This window comes from Xenopus laevis, chromosome 4L (assembly GCF_017654675.1).
Source record: "Xenopus laevis strain J_2021 chromosome 4L, Xenopus_laevis_v10.1, whole genome shotgun sequence".
Taxonomy (NCBI): Eukaryota; Metazoa; Chordata; class Amphibia; order Anura; family Pipidae; genus Xenopus; species Xenopus laevis.
Window position 1 is genome coordinate 134,644,044 of NC_054377.1, and position 27,114 is coordinate 134,671,157.

Genomic DNA, 27,114 nt, shown 5'->3' on the forward strand with positions numbered 1-27,114 from the left:
ATAAAGTAGTTTGTTTTATGGGCGGCATAGGTGGAAGGTGGTGTGTGAGTGAGTAGCTTCCACTCTTCCCCACGTAGATAGGCAGGTGTTGCACGGTTGGAAAGAAGGGAATGGGAAAGATCGGCTACTTTTTGTTTTACGTAACTTGTGCTTGAAAATACGAATACTGAAAATGCCAAATAATATTAGAATCACCACCGTTCCACTCTATGCGGTTTTAAAGTGTTAAATGTTATTTTAAGGACATGGTCCTGCACTGCTATGACTTGAATAAGCAGCGAGTCTTTGTTGGTATTCGCAGCGGGAATATTTATTATAACTTGTTACAACTGCTATATGAACTAGTTTGCTTGTTACAATAGTTGGGAAGTGTTTTGAATACACTATCGGTTGATTGTTTTGCTTGAGCACTTTCTGCTCTTTCTATTAACATTTATGATTTATACTTGAATATATCAAATTTCCTTGGATTTTAAAGTATTTCTATAAAATACAACTTAATACAAAGATGTTACTTTTTACGACACAAGATATTTACACGGCCTTTCTTGTGAAAATGAAGATGCACTGATAGGAATTCTTCACTAATGCTAACATGAGCAGAAATATATTTTTTCGCCCCTATTCTGGTTACCCAAAATTTTGCATCTGTTGCGGGTCATCTGCTGCTCCTTCTGTAGTTACGTCACTGAGCAGAGCATTTTCGGCTAGACACATTTGGCACCTCGGTTAATAACATTTCAAATTTCTGTTCCAATTTGACAGGAGGGAAACACAAAGTCCGTGGTGATATTAATGTCCTATTGTGCGGTGATCCAGGAACTGCCAAATCTCAGTTCCTGAAATATGTGGAAAAAGTAGCCAGTCGGGCCGTATTCACCACAGGACAGGGTGCCTCTGCTGTAGGTCTGACAGCCTATGTGCAGCGCCATCCAGTTACTAAGGAATGGACATTGGAAGCTGGAGCTCTTGTCTTGGCAGACAGGGGTGTTTGCTTAATTGATGAGTTTGACAAGGTCAGTACCTATACTTTAACTCTTGAAAAATCAGACTACAGAGATGCTGTCTTAAAACAGACACATGTTAGTGTGGAAGAGCTCCATGAAATACACAAACTTTTTTATTTTTCTTTAGGTAGTGGTTTCATTTGCAGCTAATGCATATTTGTATTAACTGCATGTTTAGTGCAAAAGGCGGTGCCTGTTAATAAACCAAATGTGACAGTCTCTGAAGCTGATATTTTATGCATTATTAAAATATATAGCTACTTTGGTCACTAATTTGTAACCGCATTGGGATTTGTTTATCATGGAGATTTTGGGAAGCTTTGTTTGTGGAAGGAATTTTGTCTTCAAGTTTACCTGCATTTATGGGATTATGGGCAAAGTATCAGATCTTGTATTGGGTCAAGTATGGTTTTTATTTGCCGTTTGCTTAGAAAATGTTTTTTTCTTCTAGATGAATGACCAGGACAGAACCAGTATTCATGAAGCCATGGAACAGCAAAGTATTTCCATCTCCAAGGCAGGCATTGTAACCTCTCTGCAGGCCCGATGCACAGTTATAGCTGCTTCAAACCCTATTGGTGAGCTCTTGAATATTCTAATTCTGTGTGGTAAATCTAGACCAGGTTATTATGCCTCCTAATCTAGATATTCAGAAAAGCGTACATTATTGGGGCCACGAAATATACATATAGTTTAATTGTTCTGCATTAAAAACAGTTGACTCCTATTAGTTACGTTTGACTCCTTTTCTTTTAGGTGGTCGTTATGACCCTTCGTTGACTTTTTCGGAAAACGTTGATCTGACAGAGCCCATTGTGTCTCGGTTTGACATTCTGTGTGTAGTTAGAGACACTGTGGACCCCGTTCAGGTATGTAGCCTTATTATTGTTTAGTGCTCTCGAGTTACTGCAATTTATAAATAAATATAGTAAAGCTAAGACTATCTTGGCTTTACCGAGGAGCCTTTGGCCCCTCAGTAGCTGTTGGTACTTCCAGTACCGCAGTCTGTATCCTATCTTATACTGGACCTATCCTAGAAGTAGTTTCCACCCACTGGATGTGCAGTGTAATGGAGCCGGTGCTCCAATTGGGGAAAGAAATATTTTTGCAGGAGAGCTTTTTACACATGCAACGACAGGGAGCTCCTAGTTGGGGCATGCATATAATGAGTGTCCCTGCTTGTTTTTTGCGGGCAGTGTGGGATGAGTGTACATATTGACCAATTCTACATCACGCTTGTGCATAATGAGTGAGCCAGGACACTCACTGATGTGTGCCCCAATATGGCTTCTCACACTTGGGAGTTCCTCCTGTTGTGGGCGACATAGCACTTGTGAAAGGGATATTGCTTGCAAATTTAGTATTATATCATCCAACCAGAATTCAGGCTCTATTAGACTAGTACTCTACAGTGGGGGAAACATATTTTTTTTATGAAAGGTACCTTTCAAACTATTAATATTGGAGAAAAACATCAATGGTGATGTTACCCATTGCAACCAATCAGCAATTAGACTTGAACAGTCACCTACTAGTTAGAAATAAAAGCAAAGTTCTGACTGGTTGCTATGGGCAATGGTTTTTCTCCACCCCAATGGTTTTTTGTCACTTTGCTATTATGCTGTTACTCAGCAGCCAGAATTAGAGATGTGCGGGCCGACCAGATACACATGGGTTTGCGCCAACTTCGCACCCCCATTTGCGGGTTGGTCTGGGTTGAGCTCTTCTTCCTGCTCTCCCCGACCTGTACCTTACACTGCCGGCTTACTTTTCTAGATACACGCGCTTGCTTGCCCTCCCCTTTTCTGACGTCATAGGTGGATCAGCTTTTACCCATACCGCACATCACAAGCCAGAATGTATTGGCCTTGTAGACCGTGTTTAACCAAGGCTGCCTTCAGAATACATGTAATATATAAACAGCTGATTTATTTACCTTACAGGATGAGATGTTGGCAAGGTTTGTTGTTAGCAGTCACATTAAGCATCACCCTAGTAGCAAGGACATTGCTAATGGAGATGCAGCGGAATTTGCGCTGCCTAATACATTTGGAGTAGAAGCTTTGCCACAAGAGGTGCTGAAGAAATATATCATGTATGCAAAGGAGAAGATTCGACCCAAGCTAAACCAGATGGACCAAGACAAAGTTGCCAAGATGTACAGTGACCTTAGGAAGGAGTCTATGGTAAAGTGAATGCTGGATAATGTATAATTATATGAAATACAAATGTGTTATAATGGGCATAAATTATGGGACATGATAAATTAATTTGTTATAGTTTTTACAGCTAGGCGCTAGATACCCGTAACTCAAAACATTCTAAAGAATGTTAGGCATTGCATGCAGCAAAATGGAGTAAAGCCTATTGTATCCTTTAAAGTTGTTCACCTTCAAATTAACTTTTAGTATGATGTAGAGAGTGATGCTCTGAGACAACTTGCAACCGTTTTTCATTTTTTATTTGTAGGTTTTGAGCTATTTCGCTTTTTATCCAACAGCTCTCCAGTTTGCATTTTCAGCAATCTGGTTGCTGGGGTCCCAGCACTGATTTGAATAATAGACTGGAAAAATGAATAGGAGATGGCCTGAATAGAAAGACAAGTAGTTAAAAGTAGCAATAACATTAAATTTGTAACCTTACGGAGCATTTGTTGTTTGAAGGGGTCATTGACCCCCATTTGAAAGCTGGAAAGAGTAAGAAGAAAAAGACAAATAATTAAAAAACTATAAAAATAAGTAATGACGACCAATTGCTTGGAATGGGCCATCTATTACGTACTAAAAGTTAACAGAAGGGTGAACCACCCCTTTAAGGCATTTTTAGGCAGTCCCCCTGGGTTACGTACGAGATAGGGTCTGTAGGTTTGTTGTTAAAAGAACAGTAACATCAAAAAATTTGTTAGAATACATAAAAAAACACCAAGACAAATTAAAATTTAAAATAGCAAAGGCTTTATTAAGGAATAACTTACAGAAACTCCACTTCCTGTCCTTCAGAAAAGGCGACCTGGACGACCATCCATGGAGCGGCGCTTGATTTCTCCTCCCTGGCTCTCTGCTGCTGGATCCTTTCCTTCAGTGCTATCTAGTGCAGCGGCGTGTCCAGGTGCCACACTAACTTACGATCTAGCGCTCGTGTGGAACCTGGGAGCGCCGCTGCACTAGATAGTACTGAAGGAAAGGATACAGCAGCAGAGAGCCAGGGAGGAGAAATCAAGCGCTGCTCCATGGATCACAGATGGTCGCCTTTTCTGAAGAGGACAGGAAGTGGAGTTTCTGTAAGTTATTTCTTAATAAAGCCGTTGCTATTTTAAATTTTAATTTGTCTTGGTTTTTTTTCAATGGATTCTAACAAAATTTTTTGGTAAAAATATTTGATGTTACAGTTTATGTTAAATTTGTATAAGTTGAAACATTTACATTCACTTAGTAAATGCAACTTAGACAGAGGTTTGTCTTAACATTGCATTTATTTTTATCTGTGCTCTGCAGTAAACACATGCCAGAGGATATTGGGGCAGGTGGTTTATTAAAGCTAAATGCTAATAAAAGCCAAGCAAACCACAATATGTTACTGTAACAGCCTCTATATGCAAGTAAGTTGTAATTCGGGTGTATGTAACTCGAGGACTCCCTGTATTTGGTTAAGAAAGTGCAGTAAAAGTGAAATGATCTTAAAATTAGGGATGCACCGAATCCAGGATTCGGTTCGGGATTCGGCCAGGATTCTGCCTTTTTCAGCAGGATTCGGCCGAATCCTTCTGCCTGGCCGAACTGAATCCGAATCCTAATTTGCATATGCAAATTAGGGGCGGGGAGGGAAATTGTGTGACGTTTTGTCACAAAACAAGGAAGTAAAAAAAATGTTTTCCCCTTCCCACTCCTAATTTACATATGCAAATTAGGGTTCGGATTCGTTCGGTATTCGGCCGAATCTTTTGTGAAGGATTCGGGGGTTCGGCCGAATCCAAAATAGTGGATTCGGTGCATCCCTACTTAAAATTATAATGCGCAAACTCCAATAATTTCAAAATTATTTGAGGCACGAATCCTTAATCATATTTGCAGTACTACTGTTGGATGCCTGTTGACATGTCTCACAAACGGGCCAATGCTTGTTACAATTGGCTAAAATTTTGTCTGCTACATAGTTTTATATTTCTCTTACGGCCTCGGGGGACACAGGAACCACTGAGTTAAGCTCCTCCCTCCAGGAGGCAGGACACTGATCAAAAAAGCTGGACTCCTCCTATGCTCCTCATGTTTTAACTCCCACAATTCAGATTTTCAGTGTCCTGCTTCCAAGGAGGTAGGGCTTTGCCTCTAGGAGGCCCCACAAAAGAATTGACTACAGTCGGCGGCTAGAGTTGACACCCGGGGTTAGACCGGAGTCAGGAACATTCCTGTACTCTGGGGTTAGCCCCCATTGCGGGTTCTTCAGCTGGGGTTTGTAAGCTTTATACTAAGGCGACCATCCAATCCACCTGGGATCCACCTACATGGCAAAGACCAAAGATTGGCCAGACAGGCTCCGGAGGGGGAGCTAGCTTCCTAGTTGATGGCCATACATCGCCGGGAATAACCAGGTAAGTAGGCTACTGGCTTACTATACCGATTGCGTAATTGCGCTCCCTCCCCTCATGGCAGCTGCCCCTTTCACCAGCAGCCCAGACGGACACAATCAATTTACATCCATCAGGAGGGGCGGGACCTGTGTGAGGTCACCCCCCTTCTCTTCCGTACCGGCATTCGCGCCGTTCCAGCGGTTGCCTCAACTGGCGCGCTCCCTACTGGAAGTTTCTCTCTGCAGCTTAACTTGCGGTGAGGCTTGGAACCAGAGCACTCCTAAAGGAAGGCTAAGCAGCCTCACTTACGCATCAGAGCCACAAGGTTTTCTCCTCTTGGCGAAGTGGCAGCACCAGGTCTCCATCCTTCTTGGGTGCAAGTCAGGTGGTATTAATTAATAAATAACCTAAGGGCGCAGCTACAGGGGACATGTTACCCAGTGGAGGGAAGACTAAGACCTCTGCCTCTGTAACCTACCTTGCCTGTGCCTCGTTCAATGCCAAATTTGCCAAAGGTCAGGAGGGTCCTGTCTGCACAGCTAGAAAAAGGGCCAAGTGAGGCCTGAAATGTTGCGGTAATGCCCTATAAGTGTGCAATAAAGGCATTTTTATTATAACAAGACTTTGCGGTGCTGTTCATATCGAATCTCTGCTGGAATTATCGTTCTTTGCTGCCCAGATGGTTGACGCCAACGCCTTCCTGGGAGATGCTCTTCTTGACTCACTACAGGCATCGGGCAGAACATCGGCAACCGCAGTGGCGGCACACAGAGCACTATGACTCAAACACTGGATGGCCGATCTCAGCTCTAAGAAGGCCCTAACGTCCATGGCATTTAAGGGCAAGCGCTTATTTGGGGATGAGCTGGGGAAAATGATCTCATGGGCAACCAGGGGGAAAAGCACCTTACTACCCCAGCCCAAGTCTCGATCCTACACTGGTCAGAGACGTGGGAGTTTTTCTCTTGCCTAATTGGGGGACACAGGCACCATGGGGATGAAGATCCTGCAGCAGGAGATTGGACACTAAGTTGTTAAAAGTTGACTCCTGCTCTGGGTTTCATCCCCTGTCTCCTCCTAACAACATCAGTTTCGTTTAGTGTCCTCAGAAGGAGAAGACACATCTATCCTGTGGCTGGAGCAATTGATCAAGACTACGTGTTACGATCACGCCACATTTAGGGGCCATTGATCCTTTCAAGAGCCTCTCCAGCTATACCAAATTGCCCTACAGCCTTCCCGCTCTACGGAGGTCTGCAGGCTTGCTCCTATCTCCCTGCGCTGCTTCCCGCTCTTCGGAGGCCTGCAGCAGCGCACAGCACACTAGTCTGGTGTCTGGTAGGTATACTGCAAATACAGATATATGTGTTTGTTCATATATATTTTTATTTGTAAATTCTATAGGGAGATTCTACAAAAGGAAATGGACCAGCTGGTATTCTTGTGAGTATGAACTCTACTGTAGCTTACCCCTTGCGGCCCCCTTAGCGTTGCCACACTCTTCCCTGGTTCTCTTACCCCTGAGTAGTGCACCTGTTTTGGCCTGTTTCCTTCCCTCAGTCACCCAACGGTCCCTCCCGCCTCTCTTTCTTGGCGCGGCTTCTTGCGTTCCACGCTGGAACGCACTTCCGCTTCCGCCCAGCGTTCCTGTACGACGCGCCATTTTCTATGCGCCTCTTCATTCACGCGGCACACGGAGCGGTTCACCTGTTCTCTGCAGGCAGCTGCTACTCTCTGCAGGGACTCCCTTCGTTGTTACCAAGGACAGGAACGGAGCTTAGAGTCTCTGTCTCTCTCCCTTCTCCTTGTCAGGCAAGTACCTGTCTGTTACTGCGTCTTGGCCTTAGGTTCAGGGTCCCTTATCCCATATGCCTTTCTGTCTCCACAGGCCCTTCAAGCCAGAAAGACTCTCTCTCTCTCTCTCTCTCTCTCTCTCTCTCTCTCTCTCTCTGCCATCCACCCCTCACTTGACTGGGGACCCCTGTCTCAAAAAAAAAAAAAGAGCTTTTATTTACCTTACAAGGAGCATCATGGCAGACAAAGCAGAAGAGCCCAGGACCTCCAAGTCCTCAGCTCTTACTCGCTCCCATGCTCAAATTTCTTTTTTGGCCTGCACACAATGCAAAGCTAAATTTCTCTTGCCTAATTGGGGGACACAGGCACCATGGGGATGAAGATCCTGCAGCTTGGAAAAGGACACTAACTTGTTAACTTTTGACTCCTCCTCCTGCTCTGGGCTTCATCCCCTGCCTCCTCCTCCTATATCCAGTTTCTTTTAGTGTCCTCAGAGGAGAAGACACAGAAAAACTTGTGGCTGGAGCAATTGATCTAGGACCACGGTTATGATCATGCTACAGATGGGGGCCATTGATCATTTTCACGCGCCCTCCCAGCTGTTTTAGGTTCCAACCTAAAAAAGATCCTGTGCCCAACAGCCTTTCCGCTCTACGGAGGTCTGCAGGCTAGCTCCACTCATTCCCTGTGACTGTGTTTCCGCTCTACGGAGGTCTGAACCAGTCTTGCTATTCACATTAATTTTTTATTGTTTCTTTGTGTTTAGCAAGATATCTATATTTTTTTTTTTTATATCTACAGGGATTTCCAACTTCCATGGGCACTCAACGGCTGGATGGACTGGGTGAGTATATCTCTCACCTGTGTCCGCCTCTCCCCCCTCCTAAGGGCCCAACTTACAACTCTCAGGCGCGCTCCCTAAGTCACACAGCGCTCGTCGCTCAGCGCAACTCTCAGGCGCGCACTTCCGGTTCTCTCTGTCTCCTGGGCGCCATGCGGCGGTGATACGCATATGGTCACTGGCGCCAAAACGAGCGGAACCACGCACTTCCGGTTGTTCGCTTCGCAGCCGGCAACCTCCTGCGCACTTCAGCTCTCCCGCGACTGCTCTCCTGTCGCCCACATCAGAGAGACACCTGACCCCTCACTTTGAGAGACAACCTTTCAGGCGATTCCTCTGCTCCTATGCGCATTAGGCTGCCTGTATTTTATGCTGACATGTGTGACTTAGGGAGCTGGGAATAATCAATATTTCCCTTCTCTATTGCAGGCTCTATCCCAAGGCCCTGCGCCAGGTTATCCCCTGCCCCTCCTTTTATCTTTAATAAGGAGTTTTCAGGCTGTATTGCCACTACGATATGGCAGACAAAACAGAGGAGCCCAGGACCTCAAAGTCCTCAGCACCTTCTCGCAAGGCTGCACAAGTGTCTTACCTTGCATGTGCAGTGTGCAACACCAAATTTCAGAGTGTTTCGTCTGAATCTGTGTGCGCAGCGTGTAGACACCCTCCCTCTCCACCTGTCGCAAACACAGCCAGCACTGCCAGCACTTCAGACACCGATTTGGTCCGTGCTCTCTCTATCTCGCTTGCTGGACTACAAAATTTATCCCGCATTCCTGAGACTTTAGACAAGGTTCTAGAAAGACTGTCTAATCCTACTAGGTCACAGGACAATAGACCTACTGCCTCTAAACGATCCATTATCTCGCCCCCAGATTCCCCTGGGGAACAGTTTAGCCCCTCTGATGAGGAGGGACAAATTCCTTCGGGCGACGATTCAGAGGATCAGCCTGACCCAGATCAGGACACTCCCAGAACCCAAAGGGAGGTAGAGGGACTTATACAGGCAGTACTTACAACACTCAATATCGTAGACACAAATTCGACTGTAGAGCCAGCCAAGAACATCTTTAAGAGGCAAAAGAAAGCCACCTACATCTTCCCAGCATATGAGCAATTAGAGGAAATTGTCAAATCTCAATGGAAAACCCCTGATCACAGAGTGCAAATCTCCAGGCGTTTTTCCCAAACCTATCCTTTCCCACAAGATTGCATTGATCTCTGGTCATCCCCTCCGGCGGTTGACCCACCAGTTTCCAGACTTTCCAAGGCCACCACTATTCCTGTGGCAGACGCGGCGTCATTCAAGGATCCAATTGACAAGCGTCTAGAGGGATTCTGCAAGGCAACCTTTACAGCTTCCGGTATGGCTTTCAGACCAATATTTGCTATAGCCTGGGTAGCCAAGGCTATGGAAGTTTGGGTTGAACAGACAGCACAACTTATTGGGTCCGATGACCCCTCTACCGACGCCCTCTTATCACAAATAGCAGACGCCACTTCCTATATCTGTGACGCTTCACTAGATGCTGCTAAACTGGTGGCTAAGGCATCAGCTCAATCCATAGCCGCCCGAAGATTCCTTTGGTTGAAGTCATGGTCAGCTGATTTGACATCCAAGAGATCACTCGTTAGCCTCCCCTTCCTGGGCAAACAGCTCTTTGGGGCCGAGTTAGACAAGATCATCTCACAAGCCACTGGCGGTAAGAGTACCTTGCTCCCTCAGACTAGAGCGAAGAGAGCAACTTTCAAGAGAAGACCGTTTTTTCGGCCCTTTCGCCAGGGACAGCGGACGAAGTCTCAAGCGGACAAGTCCACCTCCAATTTTCGCCAACGCTACCAGCACAAGCAAGGAGCCCACTGGTCGTCTTCAAAGGGACAGGCCAAGCCCTCCCAGGACAAATCCGCCACAGCATGAAGGCGTACCCACCTCGGAGGGACCCCTCTGGGCGCCGTCTAATGTCCTTTCGAGAGGTGTGGAAAGACCAAATACGGGACCTTTGGGTCATTCAAGTAGTGTCTCAGGGTCTCCTCATAGACTTTGTTCATCGTCCTCCCCGCAGAATTTTTCATATCCCGACTGCCCCTCGATGTTCCCAGAAGGCAAAAGTTCCTCTCAGTAATCCAAAACCTCTGTTCAGCAGGAACTATTCAACCAGTGCCTCCAGGGGAAAGAGGATGGGGATACTATTCCAACCTTTTATGGTCCCAAAAAGGACGGTTCCCTGAGACCGGTTTTGGACTTAAAGGACCTCAACCCTTTGTGAGAAAGCTCCATTTCAAATGGAATCCATACAATCGGTCCTAGCTTCCATGGAGGAAAACGAATTCATGTCAGTCATAGACGTCAAGGACGCCTACCTCCATATCCCGATTCACCCGAATCATCACAGATTCCTCAGGTTTTATGTCAACGGCTCTCATTGGCAGTTCGTGGCGCTGCCATTTGGTCTATCGTCCGCTCCCAGGACCTTCACCAAGGTGATGGCGGCAGCACTAGAACAGCTCAGGATCAGGGGCATCACAGTTATTCCCTACCTGGACGACCTCCTGGTCAAGGGTCCGTCTGCGGCGATTGCCCAGTCACACACTTCTCAGACACTCAAGGTTCTGGAGACTCTGGGTTGGGTCATCAACTACAAGAAGTCACATCTCTGCCCGACTCAGACCATAGAATACCTGGGGCTGATTCTAGACTCCCAACGAGCGAGGGTCTTCCTTCCACAGGAGAAGGCCAAAGTCTTACGGACGCGCATACAGACTCTCAGATCTCTCACCCCGGTCCCTCTTCGCACGGCCATGCGAACGCTGGGTACAATGGTCGCCTCATTCCCGGCCATCCCATATGCCCAATTCCCACACCAGGCCTCTCCAACACCTGATTCTCAGGCATCAACGGAGGGATCGACGGCACTTGGACCGCCTGATCGTGATCCCGGTGCAGGTGCAGAAGTCCCTTCTCTGGTGGACCCACCCTCTCCGTTTCACGCAGGGAAGGCCCTTCCCCAACCACACTTGGACGGTGGTCCACGACAGACGCAAGCCTAACAGGGTGGGGCCGGAGTTCTAGGCCAAAGAACAGCCCAGGGCTGTTGGAGCCAAGAGGAGAGACTTCTCCAGATCAACTTATTGGAACTAAGAGCCATCCTGTACTCACTGCAACAATTCTCGCCATTCCTTCGGGGCAAGGCAGTAAGGATTCAGTCGGACAACGTGACCGCTGTGGCCTACGTGAACCACCAAGGGGGCACTCGCAGTCCCGCGTCCTTACTGGAGGCAGCCAAGATTCTGACTTGGGCAGAAGACAACATTCCAGAGCTCTCCGCGGTACACATACCAGGGGTCGACAACTGGCTCGCAGACTACTGAGCAGGGAAACTCTGGACCAGGGCGAGTGGAGTCTCAACCGGGAGGTTTTCCAACTGATCGTGGACAGGTGGGGTCTTCCAGAGGTGGATCTCATGGCATCCAGATACAACCGGAAGGTTCAGAGCTTCGTTGCCAGAAGCATAGACCCGTTAGCTCTCGCGGTAGACGCTCTGGTGATTCCATGGAACTTCGCCATGGCCTACGCATTCCCTCCACTAGCTCTTCTTCCGAGACTCATCAAGATGATAAAGAGAGAGGGAACTCGGACCATCCTTGTGGCACCCTACTGGCCAAGACGGGCTTGGTTCGCCGACGTGGTGGACCTGTCCATCGACGTCCCATTTCATCTCCCGGCAAGAGAGGACCTGCTAACACAAGGGCCCGTCAAAACACCCGAATTCTCATCGCTGGGCTTTTAACGGCGTGGCTCTTGAAACCTTAGTCCTTCGAAGATCGGGGGTCCCCACGGCAGCCATTCCGACCTTGCTTCGGGCACGTAAGCCAGTATCCGCGAAGGTCTATCATAGAGTATGGAGAACCTTCATCGGCTGGTGCGAACAACGAGACGTAGATCCACAGAGGGCCTCTGAGAGTGACATTCTTTCCTTCCTCCAAGATGGGCTCAACAAGGGCTTGGCGCTGAGCTCTCTGAAGGTGCAGGTGTCGGCCCTTTCCGTTCTCTTCCAGAAAAGATTTGCCTTACGGAGCCATATCAAGACTTTTTTACAAGGAGCGACTAGAATCGTGCCTCCATATCGATGTCCAGTTCCCCCATGGGATCTCAATTTGGTTCTCTCCGTCCTTCAGGGGGACCCTTACGAACCTATTGCAGTCATTCCGCTAGCCACACTTACCGAAAAGGTTGTTTTCCTACTGGCGATCACGTCTGCACGTAGAGTTTCGGAACTGGCTGCACTCTCTTGCAGGTCCCCGTTCACCATCATCCACAAGGACAAGGTCGTTCTTCGACCCACGCCTGACTTCCTTCCCAAGGTTGTCTCAGAGTTTCACCTCAACCAGGACTTGATAGTTCCCTCGCTGTGTCCGGAGCCCCGGAACCCCTTGGAGACCAAGCTAAACAAGTTGGATGTGGTTCGAGCAATCAAGGCATACTTAGATGCAACACAAGGGATGAGGAGGTCAGACTCTCTTTTTGTTCTCCCGAGTGGCCCCAAGAAGGGCACGAAAGCTTCCAAGGCAACGATAGCTAAGTGGATCAGATCCACCATCATCAGAGCATACTCCGTGAAGGGCAAGGAGCCTCCACTTCAAGTTAGAGCTCACTCAACACGAGCCTTGAGCACGTCTTGGGCAATTCGTCATCAAGCGTCTGTTGAGCAAGTCTGCAGAGCAGCTACATGGGCATCTCCGCATACCTTCACGCGCTTCTATAGGCTGCACACACAGGCCTCAGCCGAAGCCAGCTTCGGGAGGAAGGTGTTACAGGCTGTCATTACCTGATCATCTTTGGGGTTACAGTGTCCCGCCCTCAGGGGTTGCTTTGGGACATCCCCATTGTGCCTGTGTCCCCCAATTAGGCAAGAGAAAGAGAGATTTTTGTACTTACCGTTAAATCTTTTTCTCTTGTCCTATATTGGGGGACACAGGCCTTCCCGCCCTGTTGTTTACTACTGTGCAATGTATTGCGTTTGTGTATAGTTACTCCGTTTTGGGAGTCCTTGTTTTGAGGGTTCTGAGGGGGTTGAGGACTCCTTCTCTGTTTTGGGTTGCTTATCTTATACTCCTCCTCTTCGGTTGAAACTGAATATAGGAGGAGGAGGCAGGGGATGAAGCCCAGAGCAGGAGGAGGAGTCAAAAGTTAACAAGTTAGTGTCCTTTTCCAAGCTGCAGGATCTTCATCCCCATGGTGCCTGTGTCCCCCAATATAGGACAAGAGAAAAAGATTTAACGGTAAGTACAAAAATCTCTCTTTTCCACCGCTTCGGCTGATTCAGTGTGTTTAGCATGCAGACCACCAGACTCAGTGCCACCTCCAATGGCCAGCACTTCTGATTCTGAGTTAGTCAGGGCTTTATCACTCTCACTTGCAGGCATCCAAAACCTGGCCCGCATTCCAGAGACCCTAGACAAGGTCCTTGAGCGCCTTTCTCACCCTCCCAGGTTCGATGAACGTCCTACAGGTGCTAAAAGGCATGCTCTTTCCCCTCCAGACTCCCCAGGTGAAAATTTCACTCCCTCCGATGAGGAAGGCCAAGTTTTATCAGAGGATGACTCTGACCAGGAGCATCTGGATCCAGACTTAGACTCTCCGAAAACACAAAAGGAGGTCGAAGGCCTCATACAAGCAGTACTTAATACACTTAATATTGAAGACTCAGTCACGACTATTGAACCTGCCAAGAACATCTTCAAAAGACATAAGAAAAGTTCACATGTATTTCCAGCATACGAACAACTCGACGACTTAATAAAGTCCCAGTGGAAGCACCCTGACCACAGGGTTCAGATTTCTAGGAGATTCTCTCAAACATACCCCTTTCCTCAGGAGTGCACCGATCTCTGGGCGACACCCTCAGCAGTAGATCCTCCGGTTTCCAGACTGTCAAGGAACACCACCATACCTGTAGCAGACGCGGCTGCATTCAAGGACCCTATCGACAAACGCCTCGAAGGGTTCTGCAAGTCGGCATTCACAGCGTCAGGCTCCGCCTTTCGTCCAATTTTCGCTATTGCCTGGGTCGCAAAGGCCATGGAGGTCTGGGTGGAGCAAGCAGCACAACTTATTGGTTCAGAGGATCCTACTACTGACAACCTGTTGTCTCAAATTGCGGATGCTACCTCCTATATCGGCAATGCAGCAATTGACGCAGCGAAGATGGTGGCACAGGCCTCAGCCCAATCTGTGGCGGCTCGGAGGTTTTTGTGGCTAAAATCGTGGTCTGCCGATTTAACATCCAAACGCTCACTAGTCAGCCTTCCTTTTCAAGGAAAATTACTCTTTGGAGCCGAGCTTGACAAAATCATATCCCAGGCAACGGGTGGCAAGAGCACCCTACTCCCTCAGACTAGAACCAAGAGACCTCCTTTCAAACGAAGGCCCTTTTTTCGTCCCTTCAGGCAAGGCCAACGTTCAAAGACACAGACGGATAAATCCAGCTCGAATTTCCGATCACGCTATCAGGGCAAACAAAGACCCAGCTGGTCTTCCAACAAGACTACAACTAAGCCCTCCCAGGACAAGTCCAGCTCAGCATGAAGGGGTGCCCACCCCCGAAAGGATCCCACTAGGAGGCAGACTCAAATTCTTTCGGGAGGTGTGGCAAAAACATGTACGGGACCTCTGGGTCCTTCGGGTGGTTTCACAAGGACTATTGATAGACTTTACGCAAAGACCACCCCGCAGATTCTTCATTTCAAGGTTGCCCAGTCTAAGACTCAACAAAGCCAGGTTTCTCTCGGTCATACACGATCTTGCCAAGGCCGGGACCATACAGCCAGTTCCAACTTCAGACAAGGGCAGAGGGTACTACTCCAACCTATTCATGCTACCCAAAAAAGATGGGTCTCTACGACCAGTGTTAAACCTCAAAGACCTCAACCCCTTTGTTCGAAAATGTCACTTCAAGATGGAGTCAATCCAGTCAGTTTTGGCAGCTATGGAAGACGGCGAATTCATGTCAGTAATAGACATCAAGGAAGCCTACCTCCACATACCCATCCACCCGGCTCACCACCAGTTTCTCAGATTCTTCGTCGACGGTCAACACTGGCAATTTGTAGCCCTTCCCTTCGGTCTCTCATTCGCTCCTCGCACCTTCACCAAGGTCATGGCGGCAGCACTAGAGGAGTTGAGACTCAAAGGAATACCGGTCGTTCCCTATTTGGACGATCTTCTCGTAAAGGGTCCATCAGCATCCGCAGCTCATCGCCACACTACCCAGGTCCTACACACCCTGACCAACTTAGGGTGGATGATCAACTTCAACAAATCCATTCTAACTCCGACACAGACGATAGAATACTTGGGTCTGATCTTGGACTCCAAGCAGGGGAGAGCCTTCCTCCCACGGGGAAAAACCAACACCCTGCAGGACAGAATTCAGACCATTCGGACAGCTCCCACGGTCTCCCTGCGGGTGGCCATGATGGCTCTCGGGACGATGGTAGCGTCCTTCCCAACGATTCCATACGCTCAATTCCATACCAGACCCCTTCAACATACCATTCTACTTCAACAAAGGAGGGATCGGAAGGATCTCGATCGCCGAATAGTCCTTCCGCACAATGTAAAACTCTCCCTCGACTGGTGGCTACAACCACATCGCACAGCAGGCGGAAAACCATTTCCCCCACACCACTGGACAATTCTCACGACGGACGCCAGCCTACGGGGTTGGGGAGGCGTACTAGAGCAAACGACGGTCCAGGGCCTTTGGGATCGAGAAGAGAGAACTTTCCATCAATCTCCTGGAATTGAGGGCGATTCGATACTCCCTCGAGCACCTGACCCACCTACTCCGAGGTCGAGCAGTGCGCATACAATCCGACAATGTAACAGCAGTTGCATATATAAACCATCAGGGCGGCACAAGAAGCCAAGCAGCCCTTCGGGAAGCAAGCAGCATCCTGGAATGGGCGGAACACAACGTTCCTGCCCTATCGGCGGTCCACATACCGGGGGTCGACAATTGGATAGCGGACTATCTGAGCAGAGAAACGATAGATCACGGAGAGTGGTGCCTTCATCAGGAAGTTTTCCAACTCTTGGTGGAGAGATGGGGACTTCCAGACATCGACCTGATGGCGTCCCGAAGCAATCGAAAGGTTCAACACTTCGTGGCAAGAAGCCTAGATCCTCTGGCTTACGCAGTAGACGCTCTAGTAATCCCTTGGCAATTCTCCCTGTCGTACATATTCCCACCCCTGGCGCTGCTACCAAAGGTCATCAAGAAGATAAAAAGAGAAGGAACTCAAACGATTCTGGTGGCACCGTTCTGGCCAAGGAGAGCGTGGTTCGCAGACTTGGTACAGCTGGCGTCGGGCGAACCATTTCATCTGCCTCAGAGGGAAGATCTCCTGACTCAGGGTCCCATCGTTCACCCGAGTTCTCATCAGTGGGCTTTAACGGCGTGGCTCTTGAGGCCCTAGTTCTCAAAAGAGCTGGAGCTCCTGCCGAGGCCCTACCCACCATGCTTCGGGCACGAAAGCCTGTTTCAGCAAAAGCCTACCACAGAGTATGGAAGACATTCATCATGTGGTGTGAGGACAGAGGGTTGGATTCTCAGAAGGCTAAAGAAGCTGACGTCCTCTCTTTCCTGCAGGAAGGCTTAACGAAAGGTCTGGCGGTTAGTTCACTGAAGGTTCAAGTTTCAGCACTGTCTATCCTGCTCCAGAAGCGACTAGCACTCCGGAGTCATATCAAAACTTTCCTTCAAGGTGCTACGAGGTTGGTGCCTCCGTATTGTTGTCCTGTACCTCCCTGGGATCTTAACCTAGTTCTCTCTGTTCTTCAGGAGGATCCTTACGAACCCATTGACTCTTTACCTCTCTCTACTCTGACTGAAAAGGTGGTTTTTCTCTTGGCCGTCACATCGGCTAGAAGGGTGTCGGAACTGGCGGCGCTTTCCTGCAAGCAGCCATTCACCATCATACACAAGGACAAGGTAGTGCTCAGGCCTACTCCGGACTTTCTACCTAAAGTAGTTTCGGAATTCCACCTGAACCAAGATATCATTGTACCCTCCTTATGTCCGGATCCCAAGCATCCTATTGAGTGTAAACTGCACAATTTGGACGTTGTTCGCGCTATCACTTCATACTTGCAGGCCACCAAGAGTGTTAGGAAGACTGATGCTCTCTTTATCATTCCTACGTGGCCTAAATGCGGTTCCAAGGCCGCCAAGACAACGATCGCTAAGTGGATCCGTACTACGATCACTCGGGCTTATGCCCTGAAGGGGAAGCCACCTCCACTCAAGGTGAGAGCTCACTCCACCCGCGCTCTCAGCACGTCTTGGGCAGTCCGACACCAAGCTTCGGCGGAACAAGTTTGCAGAGCGGCCACCTGGACGTCCCTTCATACCTTCACGCGCTTCTACAGGCTACACACACTAGCTTCAGCCGAAGCCAGCTTCGGGAGGAAGGTGTTACAGACTGTAATTGGTTAAACGCCTTTTGGGGTACGCAGTGTCCCGCCCTCTGGGTTGCTTTGGGACATCCCAATGGTGCCTGTGTCCCCCCAATTAGGCAAGAGAGAGATTTTTGTACTTACCGTTAAATCTTTTTCTCTTGTCCTATATTGGGGGACACAGGCCTTCCCTCCCTGTTCTGACACTGTTAACTGACTAAGGTTATATACTTGTTATTACAGTTCATATTTTAGTGGATGTTTCCGATATTTTACTAAAGTTTTTGGTTTTAAGGGGGTTTCCAACTTCCTCTTCTGTTTTGGGTCATTATGCTCCTTCTTCGGTCGAAACTGAGGTTGTTAGGAGGAGACGGGATGAAACCCAGAGCAGGAGGAGGAGTCAACTTTTAACAACTTAGTGTCCAATCTCCTGCTGCAGGATCTTCATCCCCATGGTGCCTGTGTCCCCCAATATAGGACAAGAGAAAAAGATTTAACGGTAAGTACAAAAATCTCTCTTTTTTGAGGCCAAGGGTTTCGCTTGTCGAAAGGATAATCGCCTCCATCATCATCTCGTTCCAAGAGCAGGTTCCAGCACAAGAACCGACAAGGATGGCAGCCTCACAAGAACCAACAAAAACCCACCCCTGACAAGTCCTCGCCCCAATGAACACATGTCCCCAGAGGGTAGTGCTACCTCAGGAGAAGTAGAGAAAAATGAGATGTCTCGCCCAACAGCTCATACAGACCAGAGCTCCATCAGTTTGCCGTGCCATGCAAGTCCTGGGTTTCATGGTTTCATTGATTTTGCGCAGTTTCACTTGCGCCCTCTTCAATTGTGCATGCAAAATTGGCAGAAGACTTAGCTGAATCAGAGCATCATATTGGACCAAGAGACTCTGCAGGCCCTGCAGTGATGGATGAACCCTCTACATCTGGATAGGCGCCGATGGTGGGGGGAAATATAGTGGACAGTCATCACCACAGACGTCAGCTTCACCGCATGGGGGGCAAGGTTCGAGCAAAGGTCTGCCCAGGGCCAATGGTCTCCCGTGGAGTCCAAACTGACCAATCTATCAAGCATTGTGACACTGGGAGGACATTCTAACGGGTCTCGCGATACAGGTGCAGACAGACTGCGACCGCAGACCAGGTCCCGGAGATTTCCGCAGTGCACATTCCAGGCATTCTCAATTGGGAAGCGGACTACCTCAGCCGGCACCATCTAGACCCAGCAGAGTGTGAACTCCTCCCAGAAGTGTTCACAGGTAGGGGACAGCCAGAGGTCAACAGGAAGACACCAATGTTTTTCGCCAGAAGCAGAGACTCACAGGCAGAGTTGATCGATGCCATGACGATTCCGGCTTGCCTACATCTTTCCTCCCATGCCAATGCTACCTCGAGTCCTAAGGAGGTTTCGTCAGGAGAATCTACTACGCCTGATGGTAGTGGCCCCGTTCTGGCCCAGGAGAGCCTGGTTCTCGGACTTCATATCGCTGTCGACAGGAAACTGTTTCCATCTTCCTCAGCGCCCTGACATACTCAGTCAGGGTCCCATACTGCATCACAATCCAGGTCTACTATCCTTGACGGCGTGGCTGTTGAGACCGCCATCCTGAGAACTAAAGGTTTCGCAGATACTGTGATCGACACAATGATCAGGGCAAGAAAACCATCCTCAGCCAAGGCATACTACAGAGTATGGAAGGCCTATGCATCCTGGTATGACTCCAGGGGAGCACCCTTTGATCAGTTGGATCTCTCTCAAGTCCTTTTATTCTTGCAGAGAGGTCTCGAGGGAGGTCTGAAAATGTCATCTCTAAAGGTACAGATCTCTGATTTTTTGATCAGTGTCCTGGCTCCTGGAGGGAGGAGCTTAACCCTGTGGTTCCTGTGTCCCCCCAGTGCAGAGAGAGAGAGATTTAATGGCAAGTTATAGTAAAAATCTCCTTTTTACATATGCTTATAAGGTTCTCCCACATGATATTGATGAAGTGTTTACATGGGGTATAACTTCTATTGGTATAAATAAAAATCTGCTACATATGTTGTGATCTTTGCTGTATAATGTTAGTGGCTGCAGTAGTAAGTCTACAGCCTTTGGTCTTTTTAGTATGCTTCAGTTCTAACTTGCAATCATAAAAATGCATTAAAACCATTGGGTGTTTATTTTTTTTTATTATTTTTTTTATTGCGACTTGCAACATTTTTTGCTACTTTTTTTTTTTTTCACAGGCGAAATACATTGGGCCTTTTTTTTTTTGCGGTGAAACTTCAAAGCTAATTTTTTTTTAGTTTTGCGAAAAATATTCTGTTTGCAAAATGCTGGATTTTGCCACAAATTCATATTTAAAGAAAAATTGCATTCATCACTAGTACTTACCAGTGTGCTTTCCCTTATTTTGTATCATTTAGGCTACTGGCAGCATCCCAATTACTGTTCGACATATTGAGTCTATGATTCGCATGGCTGAGGCTCATGCCCGAATGCACCTGCGAGACTATGTTGTGGAGGATGATGTAAACATGGCCATCAGGGTTATGTTAGAGAGTTTCATCGATACACAGAAATTCAGTGTTATGAGGAGCATGAGAAAAGTAAGAGCTCTAATATTTACATTAGGCTGGAAACAGTCTGTGATAACATGGCATTCTGCTATGCAATGGGTTTATAGTTCTCCCCTGGGCCAAACGAGAGAAATCCCCAGTGGAGCTCTTTCACCTTTAGGGTCAGGACACACAGGCAGTTTCAGGGAGATTAATTGCCCCGGCGACAAATTGGCTCTTCAGGGCGACAATCTCCCCAAACTGCCTTCCCGTCGGCTATAATGAAAAATCACCAGCCTGAAGTTTCCTCTTCAGGCAACTTCGGAAAACTAAGCGCTTTGAGTGCAATCCCACCGACGATTTCTATCCGGCGGGAAGGCAGTTCAGGGAGATTAGTCGCCCGAAGAAGAGGTGATTAGTCACCGGGGCGACTAATCTCCCCGAATCTGCCCTTTTGCCCTTACCCTAAACTTGTGTTGTGCTTGAAAGCATGTTATTTTAAAAGTGGTATTACACTTCCATTGTTTATTGATTTTCTTTTTTATTAGACGTTTGCTCGTTACCTGGCATTCAGAAGAGACAACAATGAACTTCTGCTGTTTGTGCTAAAACAACTGATAGCTGAACAAGTGACTTATCAGAGAAATCGCTATGGGGCACAGCAGGATACTATAGAAGTGCCAGAAAAGGATCTAGTCGATAAGGTATGGTGTTTGGTTGGTTGGATATGAAATAACTGGTCAATAACAACTGACGATACATAAAGCACTAAAGACAATCCATCCATCTTATGCTTGTAATATAGGTGCAAGATATAAGTGAAAGGGTCTGCATAAATGCATTTTAGCATGAAAGTACACTAGCATGCCCCGGGGCATCAATTCTATGTCATCTGATTATTGGCAAGGCTTACAAAATACCATCTTCCCTCCTAAGATCACTTTGCTGCAGTTCTTTACATGGCTGCAGATCTCAAATCACGGGTTCTGCATGGCACCCGTGCTCTTCCCCATGCTTTGTCTGTTTATCCATGGTACTTCATTCTCCTCCCACTCTACATTAGAGATACTGACATAGAAAATAACCTTTTTTTTATCAATCATAGCATTGTCTTTGAATGCTATTTATAATTTTGCCCGAAAAGTATTTGCCTGATGCTTTTACATTACCTTTCTTACTACCCTCTACGAGGGGGCTGCCATAATTGTGCAGCAGGAGTCCATTCGCATTAGAAATCGGTTGAGATGAGACAGTCCGGTTGGCAAAACAGGCATGTTTAGGAACTTCAAGTGACAATTACTTACAAAAGCAGAACTATCCGTGAAATATGATCAACATGACCTATAGGTAACTTTTAATGTAGATTAATATTTTGAAAAGAGAATTTTTAGTCTCAGTATCTCTTTAATATAACAAGCAGGTTAATGGTCTCCTGATAAGATTGACCAAAGTGTGTGGGTTGTAAACTCTGTAAAGTGCTTTGTAATATGTTGATGATCTAGGAGAATTCAACTTCTGAATATTACACTGCAAGCAAGGGTGCAGTCAATTCCTGTTAATGCTAACTTCATTTAATTTTTAATGTTTTATGGGGGGAGGGGTTCATTTTTTTTTTTTTTTTATATAAGGGATGAATCAAAAACACAATTGTAGGATTTGGCCAAATCCAAATCCACCAAAACTTTCATCTGAACCCTACTTTGCACATGCCAATTTAAAAAAACAAGGAATAAAATTGTCAGACTAGTAATTGGTTGACCTGTCAATCTTCTGGTCTAAAGCCACAGGATAATTGCCAAATCCTTCAAATAAAAGGTTTTATTCCGCCAATCCAGGATTTGGTGCATCCTAAACCTTAAATGGATTGTTCACCTTCAAACACCTAGTTGTTTTCAGATAGTTCGCCAGAAATATACTTTTTTCCAATTACTTTCTATTGTCTATGTGTGAATGTTTTTCTAATATTGAAGTGTAAAATGTCATTTTATACCTTCTAAAGCAGCTGTAGGAGGGGGGTCGCTGACCCTGTAAACTGTTCTAAATTGATACATTTTTTTTTATATCCTGTCCTTGCTGAGCAGAATCTCTGGGTTTCATTACAGGCAGCTGTTAGAATTGATACAATAGTTGCTGATACTCCAGAAATGCTGCTGAGAAATGGATCAACTAAATGTTGTAAAATTGTAACGTTCAGAATCTGCACCTGAATTACTGAGCTGCCAGACACCAGAGACACTAAGGGGCCCATTTACTTAGCTCGAGTGAAGGAATGAATAAAAAAAACTTAGAATTTCGAATGTTTTTTTTTTTTTTGGCTACTTCGACCATCGAATGGGCTTCTTCGACTTCAACTTCGAATCGAACGAATCAAACTAAAAATTATTCGACCATTCGATAGTCATAGTACTGTCTCTTTATGAAAAAGCTTCGACCCCCTAGTTCGCCACCTAAAAACTACCGAAGTCAATGTTAGCCTATGGGGAAGGTCCCCTAGGCTTAGCTAGCTTTTTTTATCGAAGAAAAATCGTTAGATCGATTAAAATCCTTCAAATCGAACGGCCCGAAGGATTTAATCGTTCGTTCCAACCATTTTTCGTTCCAACGAATAGCGCTAAATCCTTCGACTTCGATATTCAAAGTCGAAGGATTTAACTTCGACAGTCGAATATCGAGGGTTAATTAACCCTCGATATTCGACCTTAAGTAAATTTGCCCCTAACATTAAACTTTAAACTTAGAATTTGAAAAAACTGTAAATATATAATGGAAGGTAATTGAAAAAAGCCTATTTCTCTGGAACAATCTGAAAACAATTGACTGAAAAAAGTGTTTTTAAGGTGAACAACCCCTTTAATTGTATTTCCTGTTTGTTTTATACTATATATGTAATGGTTATATTGCAATTTTTTATGTATTTAGGCTCGCCAGATAAACATCCACAACCTCTCGGCCTTTTACGACAGCGATTTATTCAAGATGAACAAGTTCACACATGATGTGAAGAAGAAACTGATTATTCAGCAATTCTGAACCCAGAAGAATACGTGAAAGGAATCTACTGCCTTTAGACTGTTCCAGCCTTCTTCATGAAATGATTCAAGCCAAGGGATGTACATCAGATTTAGCCAAATTCCTTTTTTGCTTTTTTTCACCTTTATACCAGTAATTGCCATTTATGGCAGAAAAAAAAGTTTGAGGAATTGAAATAATGTAAAGGACAGAGTTTGATTTTGTTCCTGTGCCCTTTTTGCTCTCACAGGCTGCCATGTGATTATCTGCTGCAGTGATCACTTAATGAGTTTGTGGCTGGACAGAGTTTCACTGAGACTGTTACGATTGCACAATTTACAAGATGCATCACTTGTGCACAGATCGTCACCATGAGACTTCTAAAGATTTAACTCTTTTTGTCATAACGTATCTGGAAACAAGGCAATCCAGTGTAATTGTATGAAAATATTTACACCTTTTGCCTGTGGAGCTGAAAGCGTGTTATGGTCTACGTGACAATGTCCATTGGTGTTTTTGTATATTAGTGCATGTTTGATTCCAATGTAATTTTTTCTACTGAAATACAAGTGATTTACTTGCTGATGTGGCCAGTGTTTGGTTTTTTTTGTTTTTGTTTTTTTTAACTATTTTAAGAAATTTTAATGTTTTTTTTTTAATAACACACCCACACTGCCCATGCATCCTTTGACTTGACATCACATGAAGTGTGTTTTAAAGACTAAACTGTTTTCTAAATCCCATACATTTCTCCTTTTACTTTAGTATGAGAGAGTGTGAAAATCTTCAGTTGGCATTATTTTTTAATTAGCCTTATTCTACCAAAAATAAGCTTTGTGGTTTTCTGCTTACCTTTCTTTTTAGGACATATAGTCTTGATTTGTTGTTCTGACTTCCAAACTACCTGATTTATAGGCTAATGAAGAACTTAGCTTTCAGACAGCAGTTCAAATTCAGAGTATGACATCTGAAGCCAATGTTGACCACTCCCCTTTTTTAAACCAACAGCAAGCATAGGGCAGGCAGAGTAGGGCACACACTGGGAGCATAGGGCAGGCAGAGTATAGCACACAGGGAGCATAGGGCAGGCAGAGTGGGGCACACACTCAGAACATTGGGCAAGCAAAGTACGGCACACACAGATGTCATACTCTGAATTGGGCAACCACAGTACGGCACACACAGGGAACATTGGGCAGGCAGGGTACGGCACACACAGGGATCATAGGGCAGGCAGAGTGGGGCACACACAGGGAGCATAGGGCAGGCAGAGTATGGCACACACAGGGAGCATAGGGCAGGCAGAATATGGCACACACTGGGAACATTGGGCAAGCAGAGTATGGCACACACAGGGAACCTAGGGGAGGCAGGTTATGGCACACACAGGGGAGCATAGGGCAGGCAGAGTACAGAACACACTGGAAACATTGGGCAAGTAGAGTATGGCACACACAGGGAGCATAGGGCAGGCAGAGCAGGGCTCACATAGGGAGCGCAGGGCAAGCAGAGTATGGTGCACACACAGGGAACATTGGGCAGGCAGAGTACGGCACACGGAGCATTGGGCAGGCAGAGTATTGCACACACAGGGAGCATAGGGAAGAAAGGGTGTGACACACACAGGGAGCATAGCACTGGCAGAATAGAGCAGGAGACAGGGAAGCCTATCAGGACCACTTTAAGATGAACAGTCCATACTGTGCTATATACAGACACAATGCTGGTGCCTCTCCAGCATTTTGTATGAGCGGTGGGCAGTTTCAGTCTGGGTCTGAGGTGTGAACAGTACAGGGGCCAGTTAATCTCAGTACTGATACCTTTTAAAGTTTATACAAGGTGGGCAGACACAGCAGGCAGACTTATGTGGGGGTCACACGAGAGGGGGATCTGCAGGCTGCCAGTTGACAGCACTGATTTAGAGGTGGTGGCAACCCTAGCTCAAATTTATGTTGTGTTTTTTTTTTTTTTTTTTTATCTGCACTGCTTAATAAATGCTGGTTGGACCGACAACTCAATTTACTGCACTTAAGAGTTTTAGGGCTTTTGCGCGCTGACATTTTTTTATATGGGTTTACAAATCCATGCTGAGTGAGAAAGATGCATATATTCTATTCATACGCTTATTTTTTTGTTTTAAACATAGCGAAGTGTGTTTTTGTCAGTACCAAATACAACCCTCTATTCTTTTGGATTCTGCATCTAAAAATACTTACGGAGTACAACTAGCCAGAATATAATGGAATCAATTAACAAATGCATTTAGTTGTGCTGAAACCTACGTCTCCAACACATTAAATAAACATCTGTGTAAGAGCCCTTAGTAAATCAACTTGCTTGTTGAAAAACTCTGGAATTTCTGGAAGGATCTCTAAATCAGGGATCCCCAATCTCCAGGCCGTGGACAGCTTTGAACTGGGCCGCCGGCACGCTCGAATTGGGCGCTTCCACGGTCCCTGTGCCAAAAAAGGTTGGGGACCACTGCTCTAAATTGCTTTCTCTTTTTATAGCAGGGGTCTCCAACGGTCCTGCTATGGACGACGATGCGTTTTCAATAGTTGCCCAAAGTTGCCTCAGTGAGGCAATTTCAGGCAACTATTGAAAACGCATCGCCGTGTGTGCATTAACGCAGGCAACTTTTCATTGTAGCCTATGGGGAAAAACACTGAGGCAGTTCAGGGAGATAGTTGCTCAAAAGACGAGGCGATTAGTAGCCAGGCGACAAAATCTCCCTGAATCTCCTCGTGTGTCCTTACCCTTAGTCTTGCAAAGATGTATAACAAAGTTACAAGATGGTGACCCCCTGTAGCCAACTTTGAAAGCATAAATCATTTGTTTGATTAGGCTTGTGGTGCAGTAAGTTCATGTTTATATTTAGTATACAAAATACAGCATTTCTAGCCTTATTCTAGTTTAGACTTTACATGCCCTTTAAATTACACAGCATGATAGTATATAACGTTACAGGGATAGTGTAATAGTGTAATCCATGTATGTATTATGGTAAGACTTTATACTGTATATATTGACGTCCTTGAGGTGTAGGGAGTTGTTCAATAGCAGCTGAAGGGCCAGACTCTTGAAAAGTCTAGCCTAAAATAATGACATGACATTAAATATCAGGCAGCGGGCAGAAAGAATTACTACAAAGGTTTTCTGTTTGCCAGGCCTGAGGCAAATATAGACTTTGTGTGCAGCTGTTGTAAATCTACAATAACCCTTGATAACTAAATGTACTGGGAGTAACACTTTGGCAAGAACCGAATGATGGAATTATGAGCAACAATGATATAAAGTAGCACTGATTCCATTTCTCTATACCTGATACTCCCAACAACAATCCCTTACCAGTGGCTGTTATATTTCCTGCTACTATCCCACAGCCACAGTCCCTTCCCAGAGACTATTATCCCACTGTTACTATAGACACCATCTCTCCCTACTATACCTGCTATCCCACAGTCACACTCCCTTCCCAGAGACTATTATCCACTGTTACTATAGGCACCATCTCTCCCTACTATACCTGCTATCCCACAGTCACACTCCCTTCCCAGAGACTATTATCCACTGTTACTATAGGCACCATCTCTCCCTACTATACCTGCTATCCCACAGTCACACTCCCTTCCCAGAGACTATTATCCCACTGTTACTATAGGCACCATCTCTCCCTACTATACCTGATATCCCACAGTCACACTCCCTTCCCAGAGACTATTATCCACTGTTACTATAGGCACCATCTCTCCCTACTATACCTGCTATCATAGTCACACTCCCTTCAAAGAGACTATTATCCCACTGTTACTATAGACACCATCTCTCCCTACTGTACCTGCTATCTCACAACCACAGTCCCTTCCCAATGACTATTATCCCACTGTTACTA

General features: G+C 46.2%; 1 protein-coding gene across 1 annotated transcript in view; it reads left to right on the forward strand.

Annotated features, from left to right (window-relative positions):
• The window catches only part of mcm2.L (minichromosome maintenance complex component 2 L homeolog), a 30,996-nt gene extending 7,190 nt beyond the window's left edge, over window positions 1–23,806 (forward strand). Inside the window, 7 exon segments of the mRNA NM_001087290.2 lie at window positions 766–1,016; window positions 1,459–1,585; window positions 1,764–1,876; window positions 2,951–3,193; window positions 20,082–20,264; window positions 20,762–20,917; window positions 23,133–23,806. Of these exon segments, the coding sequence (NP_001080759.1) occupies window positions 766–1,016; window positions 1,459–1,585; window positions 1,764–1,876; window positions 2,951–3,193; window positions 20,082–20,264; window positions 20,762–20,917; window positions 23,133–23,243 (1,184 nt within the window). The 3' untranslated portion in view covers window positions 23,244–23,806.
• The last annotated feature ends 3,308 nt before the right edge of the window (window positions 23,807–27,114 follow it).